Consider the following 18795-nt stretch of genomic DNA (forward strand, 5'->3'; position numbering starts at 1 on the left):
TTACACCCCTCTCCTCCATTTAATAAACATAGTTACACCCATCTTCCCGTTTAATAAACATAGTTACACCCTTCTCCTCTATTTAATAAATATAGTTACACCCCTCTCCTCCATTTAATGAACATAGTTGCACCCCTCTTCCCGTTTAATAAAAATAGTTACACCCTTCTCCTCTATTTAATAAATATAGTTACACCCCTCTCCTCCATGTAATAAACATAGTTACACCCTTCTCCTCTATTTAATAAACATAGTTTCACCCCTATCCTCTATTTAATAAACATAGTTTCACCCCTCTTCTCCATTTAATAAACATAGTTTCACCCCTCTCCTCCATTTAATAAACATAGTTACACCCTTCTCCTCTATTTAATAAACATAGTAACACCCCTCTTCTCCATTTAATAAACATAGTTTCACCCCTCTCCTCTATTTAATAAACATAGTAACTCCCCTCTCATCTATTTAATAAACATAGTTACACCCCTCTTTTCCATTTAATAAACATAGTTTCACCCCTCTCCTCTATTTAATAAACATAGTTACACCCCTCTCCTCTATTTAATAAACATAGTTTCACCCCTATCCTCTATTTAATAAACATAGTTTCACCCCTCTTCTCCATTTAATAAATATAGTTACACCCCTCTCCTCCATTTAAAAAACATAGTTGCACCCCTCTTCCCGTTTAATAAACATAGTTACACCCTTCTCCTCTATTTAATAAATATAGTTACACCCCTCTCCTCCATGTAATAAACATAGTTACACCCTTCTCCTCTATTTAATAAACATAGTTACACCCCTCTCCCTCATTTAATAAACATAGTTACACCCCTCTCCTCCATGTAATAAACATAGTTACACCCCTCTTCCCGTTTAATAAACATAGTTACACCCTTCTCCTCTATTTAATAAATATAGTTACACCCCTCTCCTCCATTTAATAAACATAGTTGCACCCCTCTTCCCGTTTAATAAACATAGTTACACCCTTCTCCTCTATTTAATAAATATAGTTACACCCCTCTCCTCCATGTAATAAACATAGTTACACCCTTCTCCTCTATTTAATAAACATAGTTTCACCCCTATCCTCTATTTAATAAGCATAGTTTCACCCCTCTTCTCCATTTAATAAACATAGTTTCACCCCTCTCCTCCATTTAATAAACATAGTTACACCCTTCTCCTCTATTTAATAAACATAGTAACACCCCTCTTCTCCATTTAATAAACATAGTTTCACCCCTCTCCTCTATTTAATAAACATAGTTACACCCCTCTCCTCTATTTAATAAACATAGTTTCACCCCTATCCTCTATTTAATAAACATAGTTTCACCCCTCTTCTCCATTTAATAAATATAGTTACACCACTCTCCTCCATTTAATAAACATAGTTGCACCCCTCTTCCCGTTTAATAAACATAGTTACACCCTTCTCCTCTATTTAATAAATATAGTTACACCCCTCTCCTCCATGTAATAAACATAGTTACACCCTTCTCCTCTATTTAATAAACATAGTTTCACCCCTATCCTCTATTTAATAAACATAGTTACACCCCTCTTTTCCATTTAATAAACATAGTTACACCCTTCTCCTCTATTTAATAAACATAGTAACACCCCTCTTCTCCATTTAATAAACATAGTTTCACCCCTCTCCTCTATTTAATAAACATAGTAACTCCCCTCTCCTCTATTTAATAAACATAGTTGCACCCCTCTCCTCTATTTAATAAACATAGTTACACCCCTCTCCTCTATTTAATAAACATAGTTACACCCCTCTTATATTCAGCCTTATGGAATGTCAGTTTTAGGGCCTTCAGGAAAGAAGGCATACAGTCCAGGTCAATGGACAGCAACTCATCTCTTTCTGTGCATGTTTACAGTCAAGGTCAATGGACAGCAACTCATCTCTTTCTGTGCATGTTTACAGTTCAGGTCAATGAACAGCAACTCATCTCTTTCTGTGCATGTTTACAGTCCAGGTCAATGGACAGCAACTCATCTCTTTCTGTGCATGTTTACAGTCAAGGTCAATGGACAGCAACTCATCTCTTTCTGTGCATGTTTACAGTTCAGGTCAATGAACAGCAACTCATCTCTTTCTGTGCATGTTTACAGTCCAGGTCAATGGACAGCAACTCATCTCTTTCTGTGCATGTTTACAGTTAAGGTCAATGGACAGCAACTCATCTCTTTCTGTGCATGTTTACAGTCCAGGTCAATGGACAGCAACTCATCTCTTTCTGTGCATGTTTACAGTCCAGGTCAATGGACAGCAACTCCTATCTTTCTGTGCATGTTTACAATTCAGGTCAATGGACAGCAACTCATCTCTTTCTGTGCATGTTTACAGTCCAGGTCAATGGACAGCAACTCATCTCTTTCTGTGCATGTTTACAGTTCAGGTCAATGGACAGCAACTCATCTCTTTCTGTGCATGTTTACAGTCAAGGTCAATGAACAGCAACTCATCTCTTTCTGTGCATGTGTACAGTCCAGGTCAATGGACAGCAACTCATCTCTTTCTGTGCATGTTTACAGTCCAGGTCAATGGACAGCAACTCATCTCTTTCTGTTTATGTTTACAGTCCAGGTCAATGGACAGCAACTCATCTCTTTCTGTGCATGTTTACAGTCCAGGTCAATGAACAGTCTACAGTACATACTGGTAGTATTGACCTGTGTTATAATAGAAGGGTGCTTGTATTTCTCCTATTTCCTCACAGTTTAGTCATTTACCAGACGCTCTTATCCAGATCGACTTACAGTAGTGAGTGCATACATTGTTGTGTGGTACTTCATACACATACAAGTGTCTATTATAAGCATGTGTCTATTATAAGCATGTGTCTATTATAAGCATGTGTCTATTATAAGCATGTGTCTATTATAAGCATGTGTCTATTATAAGCATGTGTCTATTATAAGCATGTGTCTATTATAAGCATGTGTAAATTGGAAATGTGTTTCTTGCATATCCCGACTCCCCTGGAGACGCCTTCTAAAAATGGGTTCATGGCCAGCCATTATTAACAGGCTGACCACACCGCTCGTTGCAAAATAAATGTAGGAATCTATGTTATGAAATTATTGCATCCGCACTGCTCACGCGCGTCAACGAGCGTCTGCGTTTTACCAAGGGCTAAAATAGAAGTCATTCCTATTTCTAACGCAGATCGCGCTGAAAGTCCTGCCTCTCCCATCTCCTCATTGGTTTATAGAAGCAGGTACCCACATGCAATCTCCACATTGGTTATACCCACGTGGGTGATTGAAAGACGAACTGTTTTGCCAGTCGTTGTGGTAATACTATGAAAGTTTAGATGCCAATCACCATATAAGTTGAAAGATGAAAAAGCCTGGAAGGAGGAGAGATGACTAGAAACGATTAAGTTGACCGTTTTATCTGTGGATTAATTGTCGGAGTAGAGGATCTTGTGCATTTCAGGCAAAATAACAACCTAATGTTTATATCCCAGGACAAATTAACTAGCAACAGCAAGCTAGCTAAATAGGTCAAATTAGCTAGCAACAGCAAGCTAGCTAAATAGGACAAATTAACTAGCAACAGCAAGCTAGCTAAATAGGAGAAATTAGCTAGCAACAGCAAGCTAGCTAAATACGACAAATTAACTAGCAACAGCAAGCTAGCTAAATAGGACAAATTAGCTAGCAAGTGTAAGCTAACTAGCTAAATTACCATAAATGTTTAATGCATTTCGACCTGTCCCCAAATTAATATAATTGGTTCAGAGTTTATTTTTATATTTAAACCTGCGTGTTGAGATCGTGTTTGGTTTAGGGGAACAAAATACATTTATGCACAATGGCACACGCGCACAGCCAGGTTGGGTTCCGTGTAAGTGCCTTGCTCAAGGGCACAGACATATGTTTTTTCTCTCCTCTTCAGCTCGGGTATTCGAACTAGTAACCTTCAGGCCCGACGCTTTAACCACTAGGCTACCTTCCACCCCCTTCCTTTGAAACCTGCAAGTGGATAGCGGCCTTGCCTTTAACGGTTCAGGAAACGCGTTGGCCATGAACATTTCCCTCTGTTGTGTTGTCAAGATATTGTCTTTACACTCATAATGTCAATGTGAATAATTCTCTATACTTCCTTTCTTTTTTTAAACTTCCAAATTGATCACAAAAAAAGGGGAAAAAGGGGAAATTAATTGAACCCCAGTTAACCTGCTTTAAATTTCATACGAGAATTACATCACAATAACAACAAATATAAAGTCAATTAGTGTTTAGCTTTTGATGTGTATGGTATTAAACAATACTATCACAGTTGCTTCATTGGTTCCGGTTTCCTCATAAATAATGTGTATTTTAATGCCATATTGTAACGAGTGCGCTGAGAGTCGGGAAGCAAGTACAGGGAGTGAGTGTTTTAATAAATAAACAAAACAATAAACACGACACACAAACAACGCACCGACATGAAAACAGAGTCAATTACACCTGAGGAAAGAACCAAGGGGAGGGACAGATATAGGGAAGGTAATCAAGGAGGTGATGGAGTCCAGGTGAGTGTCATGAGGCGCAGGTGCGCAAGACGATGGCGACAGGTGTGCTGGATAATCAGCAGCCTGATAACCTAGAGGCTGGAGAGGGAGTATACATGACACATATAAATAATGATACTTTAAAGTGGCAACACTGGTCAACAGCTTTATCATAGATTCAATATCTGGCACCGTATCAGTTGTCTCAGATTAGTGCCTTTTAAATCACACCGAATAAGATTACATGGACAGGGTTTGTTGTTTTCAATCTTCCCTGTGACTTGCCCAGACTGCAACTGCGATGAGTAACAACGTAACCTGCGTTGCTCGCTACCATGACAAAGACCAAAGCCAGCAGGAGTAGCATTAAGGACAGTGGTGTCTCTCTTTCACACTTGAAGGATCTTTTAAACGACCAAAAATATTTTTAGAAGGAGTTGCTACAACAACAAGAAAATAGCTTCAAGTGTTTTGTCCAAATACTGGTGGAGTCAACTAATAAAAGAATGGCCGAGCTGACCAGAGAGGTCCAGGACCTGAAGAACAGTTTGCAGTTCTCCCAGGGTCAGCTCGATGAGTTTAAACAGGAGAATGGCAAGATGACAGCAATCTGTAAGTCAGTGAGAGAGGACATCAGTTCTGTATGTGAATCCATGATAACAATAACAGATAAATCAGACTATGTCGAGGGAAAATCAAGGCGGAAAAACATGGCGTGGACAGAATTGCAGAATCTCCACGAGACCTGGACGGAGTTTGAGGACACAGTGAGGGAAATGATCTCTGAGAAATTGAAGATGGACCACAGGAAGATTGAGGTGGAGCATGCCCACACCCACCGTGACTGGGCCTGCCCACCGGCCCAGGTGACAGGACCAGGCCAATAGTGGTTAAGTTCCTGAGGTTCAAGGACAAGGTAGCTGGAAGGAGCCAAGAACTTGAGAGGAACGTATATCTTCATCAATGGGGACTAACCTGAAGCTCTACACCAGAAGAGGAAAGAACTGATCCCAGCCATGAAAGACATTGCGTACATCTGCTATGACAGGCTCATTGTCCACCCTCCCTCCCAGAAGCCTGGAAGGGATGAGAGAGCCAAGCCTTTGGGTTCGTAGCTTCAACCCCGAAGCACACACACACCAATTCATTAATGGACTGCTGAATGCATATTTTATTATCTTGCTTTGTTTGCTCTTTTCAGCATTATGTCTCTCTGATAAGCTACCCAGGAAAGGGCTGAAAATAGCCCATATTAATATATGTAGCCTTAGAAATAAGGTTCTTGAAATCAATAACTTGCTCAATAACTTGCTCAGAGAACATTCATATATTAGCCATTTCTGAGACTCACTTAGATAATTCATTTGATGAAACATCAGTAGCAATACAAGAATATAGCATTTATAGAAGAGACAGAAATGCTCATGGGGGAGGTGTGGCTGTATATATTCAGAACCATATCCCTGTAATGCTCAGAGAAGATCTTATGTCAAGTGTTATTGAAGTGTTGTGGTTGAGAGGTTCACTTGGCACGTCTAAAGCCTTTTCTTTTGGGGTGTTTCTATAGGCCACCAGGTGCTCACAGTCAGTATCTAAATAATATGTGTGAAATGCTTGACAGTGTATGTGATGTAAACAGAGAGGTCTACCTTCTTGGGACTTGAGTATTGACTGGTTTTCATCAAGCTGTCCACTCAAGAGGAAGCTTCTTACTGTAACCAGTGCCTGTAATCTGGTTCAGGTTATTAATCAACCTACCAGGAACAAGATCATCTACATGTATCGATCACATTTTTACTAATACTGTAGAACTTTGTTCTAACGCTATATCCGTAATCATAGTGGATATATCCAGGAAAGCCAAAGTTCCAACAGCTGGGCCTAAAATAGTATATAACAGATCATACAAAAGATTTTTCTGTGACTCTTATGTGGATGATGTTAAAAATATTTGTCGGTCTGATGTGATTAATGAGGAGCATCTAGACGTTGCACTTGATGAATTTATGAAATTGCTTCTTCAATTATTGATAAACATGCACCTGTGAAGAAACTGACTGTCAGATCTGTTGAGGCTCCATGTATTGATGAGGAACTGAACAACTGTCTGGTTGAAAGAGACGGGGCAAAAGGAGTGGCTAATAAGTCTGGCTGCACGTCTGACTGGTTGACTTATTGCAAATTGAGAAATTATGTGACTAAACTCAACAAAAAGAAGAAGAAACTGTACTATGAAGCCAAGTTCAAGTACTTTAAATTAAATTATGGGCACAAAGACAAATTCAACTCCATCTTTCATCAAATCAGATGGCTTATTCATCACAAAACCATTTGATGTTGCCAATTATTTTAATGATCACTTCATTGGCAAACTTAGGCAGGAAATGCCAACAACGAACAGTCAGCCGTCGTACTCATGCATAATAAAACTAATAATGAAAGAAAGGCATTTCAAGTTTGAATTTTGTAAAGTTAGTGTGGGAGAGTGGAACAATGATTGTTATCGATCAATAATGACAAACCTCATGGCATTGACAACTTAGATGGAATGCTACTGAGGATGGTAGCTGACTCTATAGCCACTCCTATCTGTCATATCTTAAATATGAGCCTAGAGGAAAGTCTTTGTCCTCAGGCCTGGAGGGAAGCCAAAGTAATTCTGCTACCCAAGAGTAACAGCAGACCTATAAGCTTGCTGCCAGCTCTTAGCAAACTGTTGGATTTTTTTTGTTGACCAAATACAATGCTATTTCTCTGTAAACAAATAAACAATAGACTTTCAGCACGCTAATAGGCTCTAACCAGAATAGAAAGAGGAGTGGGAGGCCCCGGTGCACAACTGAGAAAGAGGACAAGTACATTAGAGTATCTAGTTTGAGAAACAGACACCTCACAAGTCCTCAATTGGCAGCTTCATTAAATAGTACCGGCAAAAACACCAGCCTCAACGTCAACAGTGAAGAGGCGACGCCGGGATGCTGGCCTTCTAGACAGTTGCAAAGAAAAAGACATATTTCAGACTGGCCAATAAAAAGAAAAGATTAAGATGAGCAAAAGAACACAAACACTGGACAAAGGAACTCTGCCTAATAGGTCAGCATCCTGGAGTCACCTCTTCACTGTTGACGTTAAGACTGGTGTTTTGCGAGTACTATTTAATGAAGCTGACAGTTGAGGACTTGTGAGGCCTCTAATGTACTTGTCCTCTTGCTCAGTTGTGCACCTGGGCCTCCCACTCCTCTTTCTATTCTGGTTAGAGCCAGTTTGTGCTGTCTGTGAAGGGAGTAGTACACAGCGTTGTACCAGACCTTCAGTTTCTTGGCAATTTCTCACATGGAAAGCCTTAATTTCTTCGAACAAGAATAGACTGACAAGTTTCAGAAGAAAGGTCTTTGTTTCTGGCCATTTTGAGCCTGTAATCGAACCCACAAATGCTGATGCTCCAGATACTCAACTAGTCTAAAGGCCACTTTTATTGCTTCTTTAATCAGAACAACAGTTTTCATCTGTGCTAACATAATTGCAAAATGGTTTTGATCAATTAGCCTTTTAAAATTATAAGCTAACAATTATTAGCTAACACAACGTGCCATTGGAACACAGGAGTAATGGTTTCTGATAATGGGCCTCTGTACACCTATGTAGACGTTCCATAAAAAATCAGCCATGTACAGCTACAATAGTCACTTACAACATTAAAAATGTTTCTGATCAATCAAAAAAAATGTGCTTTTCTTTCAAAAACAAGAACATCTCCAAGTGACCCCAAACTTTTGAACTGTAGTGTACGTGTTATGGCTTTTCAACCTCTGCCATATCATGGATTCAGAGCTCTCTATCTAATAGAACACAAAGGGTATTCTTTAATGGAAGCTTCTCTAATGTCAAACATGTAAAGTGTGGTGTACCGCAGGGCAGCTCTCTAGGCCCTCTACTCTTTTCTATTTTTACCAATGACCTGCCACTGGCATTAAACAAAGCATGTGTGTCCATGTATGCTGATGATTCAACCATATACGCATCATTAACCACAGCTAATGAAGTGAACCGCAGCTAATAAAATTAACCACAGCTAATGAAACCCTTAACAAAGAGTTGCAGTCTGTTTTGGAATGGGTGTCCAGTAATACGCTTGTCCTGAACATCTCTAAAACTAGGAGCATTGTATTTGGTACAAATCATTCCAGTTCTAGACCTCAGCTGACTCTAGTAATGAATGGTGTGGCTGTTGAACAAGTTGAGGAGACTAAATTACATGGCGTTTGTAAGGACCGATGCCTGAGACGAGAAGCAGGTACGGGAGTTGACATTTAATTAGGAACAGACAAAGAGCAAGACAGAAACAGCGTCAGCACACGGATACACAATGACAAATGAGAGTGCACCAGAGGGGAACTGACAACTATAGGGGAGGTAATGAACAGGTGATTGAGTCCAGGTGAGTCCAATAATACGCTGATACACGTGACGGGGGAAGGCAGGTGTGCGTAATGATGGTGGCAGGAGTGCGCAATGCTGGGAAGCCTGGCAGGGGGGAAAGCAGGAGCAGGCGTGTCAGTGCTCCCCCCCCCCTCTAGGGGCGCCACCCGGCGTCCCACCTGGGCGAACCTGATGGGCCGGCTGAGGGACGGGCACTGGACAAACCTGCAGGCATGAGAGCCTGGCGATCCGGCTGAGGCTTGGGAGCTTGATGATCCGGCTGAGACGTTGCAGCCTGACTAGGCCGGCTGGGCGTAAACACCAGACGATCCGGCTGAGGCCTGATGTGGGATGGGCGCCTTCCGAGCCAACCAAGGCAAGAAACGTCTCGAGCCAGCTAGGGTGTGACAGCCCGACGAGCTGGCTTAAGCACCCCTGGTTCCATCGGTGTCGGTGCCGCGGACCCGGCGTCACCACCAACCGGAACGTCAGCACTCCCCAATGCTTCGTATGATGGCTGCTGCATTCTGTAAGGACCGCCGCCGGAGACGAGAAGCAGGTACGGGGTCATTTAATTAGAAACAGACAAAGAGCAAGACAGAAACAGGGTCAGCACACGGATACACAATGACAAACAATCATTGTTGCAGCGGGGACAGAGATGGGTAACTGACAACTATAGGGGAGGTAATGAACGGGTGATTGAGTCCAGGTGAGCCCAATAATATGCCGATGCACGTGACGGGGGAAGACAGGTGTGCGTAATGACGGTAGCAGGAGTGCGCAATGCTGGGGAGCCTGGAGCGGGGGGGAAGAGAGGGAGCAGGCGCGACAGCGTTACCTTAGATTGTAAACTGTTATGGTCAAAACATATAGATTCAATGGTTGTTCATATAGATTCAATGGTTGTAAAGATGAGGAGAGGTCCACGATAAAGAGATGCTCTGTTTTTTTTGACACCACACTCCAAAAAGCAATTACTCCAGGCTGTAGTTTTGTCTAATCTTGATAATTGTCCAGTCATGTGGTCCAGTGCTGCAAGGAAATACCAAGTTAAGCTGCAGCTGGTCCAGAACAGAGTGGCACATCTTTCTCTTCACTGTAATCAGAGAGCTGATATAAATACTATGCATGGCAGTCTCTCTTGGCTAAGAGTTGAGGAGAGACTGATTGCAACAATTCTTCTATTTATAAGAAACAAAATCCCAAATGGTTTGCATAGTCAACTTACACACAGCTCTGACACACACTTACCCCACCAGGCATGCCACCAGGGGTCTTTTCACAGTCCCCAAATCCAGAACAAATTCAAGAACGCGTACAGTATTACATAGAGCCATTATTGAATGGAACTCCATTCCATCTCATATTGCTCCAATAAACAGCAAGCCTGGTTTTAAACAACAGATAAAGCAACACCTTGCAGAACAACACCTCTCCTGTATTTGACCTAGACCGTTTGTGTGTATGTATTTACATGTAGGCTACTGTACATGTGCCTTTTAAAATAAATGTATGTAGTTCTGTCCTTGAGCTATTCTTGTCTATTAATGTTCTGTATTATGTCATGTTGACTCCAGGAAGAGTAGCTGCTGCTTTTGCAACAGCTAATGGGGATCCTAATAAAATACCAAATACCAAAATAATCCTAGATCAACACTCCTATTCTGAGATGTTTGATACATACATCCCCAAATCGAATACATTACCACTGCAGAGTATTTCTTAGTGAAATGGTATTATTTTACTCACTACGTGCCAAAATAATCCTAGATCAACACTCCTATTCTGAGATGTTTGATACATACATCCCCAAATCTAATACATTACCACTGCAGAGTATTTCTTAGTGAAATGGTATTATTTTACTCACTACGTGCCACATCTATGTGTCATAGAATCCTTTTCAACTAATCCTCTTCCCCTTTTTGTTTGTTCTCTTTTTGTTCAATTTTCATATCCTACCTTTTCTTTGAGTCTGAATTATAAATGACTTCCTAAATATGTTTCCACCATTCAAAACCAGTACAATTATGTGGACAAAAAAAATGATTCTTCAAGAGATGAAGTAGCAAAGGACCTGGGGACAGATTTACTAAGAGGGTGCACCTGTAAAAACACATCAACCTGTTATTTACAGAGGGGACTAGATCACAGAATGCACCTTTACTTACAATTTACCTTCAAATATGATCTTTACACGTTGTGTTTTAGTCTCTCTTGTAAACAAAAACAGGTGCAGAGTTTGCACAGGTGAGACAGGCCATTCGTTTTAACACATTTGAGAACCATACACTTCCTTAACTGTTTAACTACTTAATTCTAAATTGAAATTATGGTTCCTGGGACTACTATATACAATTCATTGACACAAATGCCTATGAACTAGCCTGATCCCAGATCTGTTTGTGCTATCACGTCAACTCATTGTCATGCCAAATGACAATGAGTGACAATGAGTGGCACGATGGCACAAACAGACTTGTAAGCCAGGCTAGGAATGAACCCTCCCGTAACATTCTCGAACAGAAGTGGTGAAACAATGATAGAACAATGTTCTCATTAGTGGGGCCAAAGCTAACACAAACAATAGTCTGCATTGAAACCTACAGTAGTAGACGAGTTTAGTACTTCTAGTTCAGTCAGCAACACCTCAGTCGTGCGCAATTGTTTCATAAAAATCACGTGATTTAGCCAGTTTACTTGTTTTTCCAAGTTGCTGCCATATTATTTCCTGTCACGTGGAGAAATTATTTCCTGTCACGTGGAGAAATAAAAAAATTGTCATCCTGAAACTTAAAAAAGTAGGAATATGAAACAGTGTAACTTCCAAGACATCTGTATAAGGCACCGTTAAAACCATTCAGCTTAAGTATAACTCATCTTGTCTGAGATAGACAGGGATGACTTTAGTACCTATACAGATCTAGGATCTTAATTTGAGCCAGTTTGCTACAGCGGGAAAATTATCCTGCAGCAACACGAAATGTGAATTATTATGTTGATTGTAATTCAATGTATTATTTGTTGTAAGGGTTGATACGTTATACATTTGGGCAAATAAAGTCTGACATTTTAACCTTGAATGCACTAAAAGTTTGCATTTCCTGCTGTGCTAGAAAATGCTCATAAACCAAAAGAATAATTAAATTAAGATTCTACATCTGTACTGCTTTCCCCGTCGGGCCTATCTGTTTAAAATCGATCATATGACAATCAGAATTACATGCTGATATAGCGTGGAAGGAGGATGTTGTCGTTCACTTAAACTTCTTAAACGGGTATCTTCACCATTTTACCAGTCATCTATGGAGTCTCAAATTGACACTATGATACTACGCCAGTAATCAGAATCAGTCAGTCGTGATCCGACTATTGTTGTATGAGTATAATTGAAAGTCTAATACGTTAACTTCTTAAAGAACGCTGTATAGGACAGGCAGTGACAGTGCCTTCTGGTCCCTGTATGTATGCTGCTTTTGGCCCAACTGCCCCAGAGGAATCAACTGTGCTTCATGGAGTTTCTAATAGCAGTTGAACTGAAACGACTTGAGGGACGGTGTTGCCATCGTCTCGACGAGATCACGATGAGGAATATTAATAGTCTTTATGGTGTCATTGAAGAAGGAAGTGAGTTGTATCGCTGCAGAGATCAGCGGTGCATGTCTGTTGTGGGATGAGTGGTCTGCAGTACTGGACAAGGGTCTCAAGCCCAACTGAGTGAACTGGTAAAGGCAAGGGAATCTACTCCCAGCATAACAGAGATCAAGACTGCCATTGTGTATGCTGTCCGTGATGCTGGACAGCAGGCGTACATAGAGAGACGGGAGTTGCTGTCCAGCGTCCTGAAACGTATTACTTTGCTGAGGGACCTAAAACGGACATTCCAGGTTGCGTAAGTTTATGACATCAATTCGCTTAATTGCCTATTGGCTGGCCTGCTTAATATGCAGCGCTGTAAATGAATCATTCTATTGGCTTGCCCTACTGGCCTGCTTAATATGCAGCGTTAAAAATGACCCATTCTTAAAATAGCATATCCTAATACTTCTATGAATGCTGGCTATCTCACATAAATCCACTGAACAAGACCTGTCTGTGGCGTGTGTTAGCTTGTATGAGGACTTGAAACACAAATACTTGAATCTTTCTACAGTATTGCGGGGAGGACGAGTCTCGCGTCACAGCGCTGCGCTTCAGCGGGTAAGTGACAAAACTCGGGACAGAAGCAAGTGTAAGGGGAGCCTGTTATACCGCAGACTCGGAAGATGTTACTCACACACTCGGCTGGCCAATGAAATTGTTTCCCCCCTCTTTTTCATTATCGCCCAAGAGAGAAAGCATGCAAGGCTAGAGGCTGTGTCTCACCGGCGGTGATTGTGTTCGGCTTCGATCGTTCTCCACAGAAACACTGCAGCATATGCGCTCCTTTCTGAAGGAATGGCCTCAGAATCCTCATTGATTTGGGTTGGTGGAAACCTTCCTCAATCCAAGCAATCCGGATAGCTATCACAACACTGGGTCAGGTAGCATAGCGTATAGCCACCTTCACTAAGAGCAGCTGCTCTCTAGGTTCACAAGCCTCAAAACGCCAGAAGGGCACAGTGTCCAGGACAAATTACGCTAAAACGAGGCATCTTGACTGTGTTTTCCTCTCCTCTTCTCAGCCACCGACAATCATTTGTCTTCACAACACTCTGTCTTCCAAGGCTAGGCTACGCAAGGACGTTAGGATGTGCTCCTAATTTGTACAGTCCCTGTCTTTACTAGGGGACGTAATATCAGGGATGGGGAGAGAGGGGGGTTAGAGAAAGGTGGGAGAGAGAGAGAACGCGAGAGAGAGAAAGAGAGCGAGAGAGAGAGAGAACGCGAGAGATAGAGGGAGAGCGCGAGAGAGCGAGAGAGAGATAGGGAGAGAGAGAGCGAGAGAGAGAGAGAGAACAGTGCGAGCAGCTTGCACGCGAAAGTTTAACTGCAGGGGTAAGTGGCGGGACGGCCAGGGATGAGGTAATGCAGTAGCCTACCGTGCCGTTTGTCCAGACGACACAATGAGAGCGACGCGGCACGTATGTTGGGATTAAAAGGCCAATGTTCCGCTATATATAGGGGACCGAGGACAACGTATAGCCTACGTCAGAGGCAGCCGACAGTTTAAAGATAAAGATGACTAAATGCACCAAAATGTCATGATGAAAGAGTAGCCTAAATAAACTCTTAGCCAACAATACCATGCAGGTGTCAAGTCCTAGTAGATGGTAAACTCAGCCTCCATCAACTACTAGCCTACTGTGCATAGGCACATCACAGTGGTCACAGTCTGATGATGACTTGGGCAACCGAGACACCTCAGTAGTAAGACCATTTTTGTCCAGGCTTGATTTTTGTCATATCTTGCAGTACCTATAGGTACCAGTGTGCTACCTACCAGTTCTGTGGAGTTCCCAGTCTTAGGCGAACAAAGACAGACATACAGGTTCGATGACTCAATATCAAATGACAAGTAATATCATGATATGATATGACACATTAAATATCACTGTCTCTTGAAGGACATGCCCCCAACAAGTGCTTAATAGAAGCAGTAAGGTGTGACACTGACAGGTCAGCAAGACCTTTTTGTATTTTAATGAACCGCAAATAGACAAATTGCAAATTCCAGTCATCAAATACTCTGATCAAAGCAGATAAAGATCCTTTTATTTATCGTTGTTTTCTGGACAGTCACCCGTTGTAGTGTCCAGGGGTAAGGAAGGTTGTTTTTGGTGGGGATTCTCAAGCTCCTCCGTCAGGCACCTGGTGCCCTTTTATGTTCAAGCTGGGCTGAAGCGCGTCTCGACACACTTTCTTCCCAGTCAATAAAGAGTAACCTAACAGTTCCCTATTTAGTTGTATATACATATATATATATATATATATACATATATATATATAGTATATCACATCATTCCAACATTTCCACATTTAGGTGTAAATACGATACATTTAGCCCCTTCTCTTCCTGAGGGCCAAACACATTAAGACACTTACATGACATATAAAACAAAATATAAAACGGTACATCATATAACATTATTACACCGCTACGTATCTACAATACAAAAATGTTGAATACCACGATTCTCAACAGAGAGACCCGGATCGACAACAGAGCTAAATATTTTGGGTGTGATTGTGCAACGCAGTCCTCCGGGTCCAAAACCACTGCATTGTAGGGCTCTTTCCCAAGTGGAACACTATTCCCTATAGAGTGCACTACTTTGGACCAGAGCCCTATGGAACCCTATTCCCTATATAGTGCACTACTTTGGACCAGAGCCCTATGGAACCCTATTCCCCGTATAGTGCACTACTTTGGACCAGAGCCCTATGGAACCCTATTCCCTATATAGTGCACTACTTTGGACCAGAGCCCTATGGAACCCTATTCCCTATATAGTGCACTACTTTGGACCAGAGCCCTATGGAACCCTATTCCCTATATAGTGCACTACTTTGGACCAGAGCCCTATGGAACCCTATTCCCTATATAGTGCACTACTTTGGACCAGAGCCCTATGGAACCCTATTCCCTATATAGTGCACTACTTTGGACCAGAGCCCTATGGAACCCTATTCCCTGTATAGTGCACTACTTTGGACCAGAGCCCTATGGAACCCTATTCCCTATATAGTGCACTACTTTGGACCAGAGCCCTATGGAACCCTATTCCCTATATAGTGCACTACTTTGGACCAGAGCCCTATGGAACCCTATTCCCTGTATAGTGCACTACTTTGGACCAGAGCCCTATGGAACCCTATTCCCTATATAGTGCACTACTTTGGACCAGAGCCCTATGGAACCCTATTCCCTATATAGTGCACTACTTTGGACCAGAGCCCTATGGAACCCTATTCCCTATATAGTGCACTACTTTGGACCAGAGCCCTATGGAACCCTATTCCCTATATAGTGCACTACTTTGGACCAGAGCCCTATGGAACCCTATTCCCTATATAGTGCACTACTTTGGACCAGAGCCCTATGGAACCCTATTCCCTATATAGTGCACTACTTTGGACCAGAGCCCTATGGAACCCAGGAGTCAGCTGTACATATCAATCTCAGAAATAAGCGACATTGTGTATTGTTGCTGACCCATTCTAAATATTAGGATTATGGTGTGTGCTATATATTATGATGAGGTGTAATGATATTCAGCGACATCGTTGCTTTTGGTGCTTTGCACAGAGGACCCTACCTGTCCCGTGACAGTGAGTTGAAGTAAGTCTCGCGTTGCTATACCTCCAGAAACACGTGGTTGTCAGGGAAGCCTGGTTCGCGGCCGAGGCTAAGTTTCAGTCAATAATAATGAAGAAAATCAGAATCACACAGTGGATGCTCATCCCCTTTGGGCTACATACTATTGAAACACTAGAAGAGGGGACAAAGCAATGTGAGGGCAATGCTCACGTTGCTCAACAAAATAATCGCAAATACATACATTCTTACAGTAGAGGGCACTGTTACATTTCTATGGAGAGGGAGCTGAGAAGAGAATATGAGATTTTGAAAAGGCAGGGGGAGAGTTGGTCAAGGATGAGCGGAGAGACAGAGAAAGTAGTTCAAGACATCCACAAAGTTCCTTTATTTAACTAAATCTGTAGCTGATACAAGACTAGTTTTTCTCCTGATGGCCACCGATGTTGAACAGTGTTGTGCCCTCTTCAATGTTTTACTTTTTTTTTTTTAATTTAACCTTTTTTTTAACTTGGCAAGTGGGTTAAGAACAAATTCTTATTTACAATGACGGCCTATACCGGCCAAACCTGGACAGCGCTGGGCCAATTGTGCATCGCCCTATGGGACTCCCAATCACGGCCGGTTGTGATACAGCCTGGATTCGAACCAGGGTGTCTGTAGTGACGCCTCTAGCACTGAGATGCAGTGCCTTAGACTGCTGTGCCACTCGTGATAAGATATAGGCCATCATCTATTGATAAATTGGTGCGGAAAGGCACATTTTCTTTCATGAGTATTTGTGCAATGAGCCAAGGCTGTAGTCAAAAGGGATTTTCACACTACTGAGCCGAACCAGGACAAACCATGCTATCGGGCTGGCCTGGTTCAGCATTAACCATCGCTGCTGGAACGGTGGTGGAAAGGAAGTATCTAGGACAGCACCGTTTTGGTTCAGGTGGTCGCCAGAGTGTAAAGGGGACATAACAGTGTGAAGGGGACACAACACTGTGAAGAGGGCACAACACTGTGAAGAGGACACAACACTGAAGAGGACACAACACTGTGAAGAGGACACAACACTGTGAAGGGGACACACCACTGTGAAGAGGACACAACACTGAAGAGGACACAACACTGTGAAGAGGACACAACACTGTGAAGAGGACACAACACTGAAGAGGACACAACACTGAAGAGGACACAACACTGTGAAGAGGACACAACACTGTGAAGAGGGCACAACACTGTGAAGAGACAACAGTGTGAGGGGGCACAACACTGTGAAGAGGGCACAACACTGTGAAGAGACAACAGTGTGAAGAGGACACAACACTGTGAAGAGACAACAGTGTGAAGAGGGCACAACACTGTGAAGAGACAACAGTGTGAAGAGGGCACAACACTGTGAAGAGACAACAGTGTGAAGAGGGCACAACACTGTGAAGAGGACACAACACTGTGAAGAGGACACAACACTGTGAAGAGGACACAACATTGAAGAAGGCACAACACTGTGAAGAGGACACAACACTGTGAAGAGGACACAACATTGAAGAAGGCACAACACTGTGAAGAGGACACAACACTGTGAAGATGGCACAACACTGTGAAGAGACAACAGTGTGAAGAGGGCACAACACTGTGAAGAAGGCACAACACTGTGAAGAGGGCACAACACTGTGAAGGGGGCACAACACTGTGAAGAGACAACAGTGTGAAGGGGGCACAACACTGTGAAGAGGACACAACACTGTGAAGAGGACACAACACTGTGAAGAGGACACAACATTGAAGAAGGCACAACACTGTGAAGAGGACACAACACTGTGAAGAGGACACAACACTGAAGAAGGCACAACAGTGTGGAGAAGACACAACACTGTGAAGAGGACACAGGTTTTCAACATCTGCAGCTATCAGGAGAAAGAAAATGCTCTCGTATCAGCTACAGATTTAGTAAACAGATATTTGTAAACCATAGATCCATCTAGAACTACCAGAAAGACTAACAAGTCGGAGCATTCAATAACGTGTGTCACATACTAGGCTACACAGTGAAGTTATCCAAGCTCAGATACACAGAGAGAACAGGGACTGGTATAACTGTAATCATGCTTATGAGTTTACTGCTGCTCTTTAATTATTTGTTACTTTTATTTCTTTTCTTTTTTTAGGTATTTTTCTTAAAACTGCATTGTTGGTTAAGGGCTTGTAAGTAATAATTTCACTGTAAGGTCTACACATGTTGTATTCAGCATTTCACTGTAAGGTCTACATCTGTTGTATTCACGAATGTGACAAATAAAATATCATTTGATTTGATTTAACTGTGTTAGTGTGCTGTTTGGATAGCCCTGAAGTAAACATGGGCTTTGATCAAATTAGTCATTTGTATTAGAGGGTTTAGGACTTGGTTGAGGATATAGAGACAATAGAGAGAAAAAGAGAGTAGAGGGAAGGAGGAGGGAGGGAGAGGGTTAAGAAAAAGGGGACAAGGGGAAGAGAGCAGAAAACAATGACTCACGCTTCGATCACACCGACAGCGTCATCGCATTTTGGTACACCAGATTTACATTCATTTCGTATGAAACGCTGCGCTTCCATTGCAGCATAGCGTTGCAGAGG

At 42.1% G+C, this 18795-nt stretch overlaps 1 protein-coding gene across 1 annotated transcript in view; it reads right to left on the minus strand.

Annotated features, from left to right (window-relative positions):
• LOC135558397 (fibroblast growth factor 12) overlaps window positions 1-13676 on the minus strand; it is a 57411-nt gene extending 43735 nt beyond the window's left edge. The window contains exon 1 of the mRNA XM_064992174.1: window positions 13317-13676. Coding sequence (XP_064848246.1) covers window positions 13317-13407 — 91 coding nt within the window. The 5' untranslated portion in view covers window positions 13408-13676. The remainder of the gene's footprint in view (window positions 1-13316) is intronic.
• Between the last annotated feature and the right edge of the window lie 5119 nt (window positions 13677-18795).

Source organism: Oncorhynchus masou, chromosome 17 (genome assembly GCF_036934945.1).
Source record: "Oncorhynchus masou masou isolate Uvic2021 chromosome 17, UVic_Omas_1.1, whole genome shotgun sequence".
NCBI classification, from domain to species: Eukaryota; Metazoa; Chordata; class Actinopteri; order Salmoniformes; family Salmonidae; genus Oncorhynchus; species Oncorhynchus masou.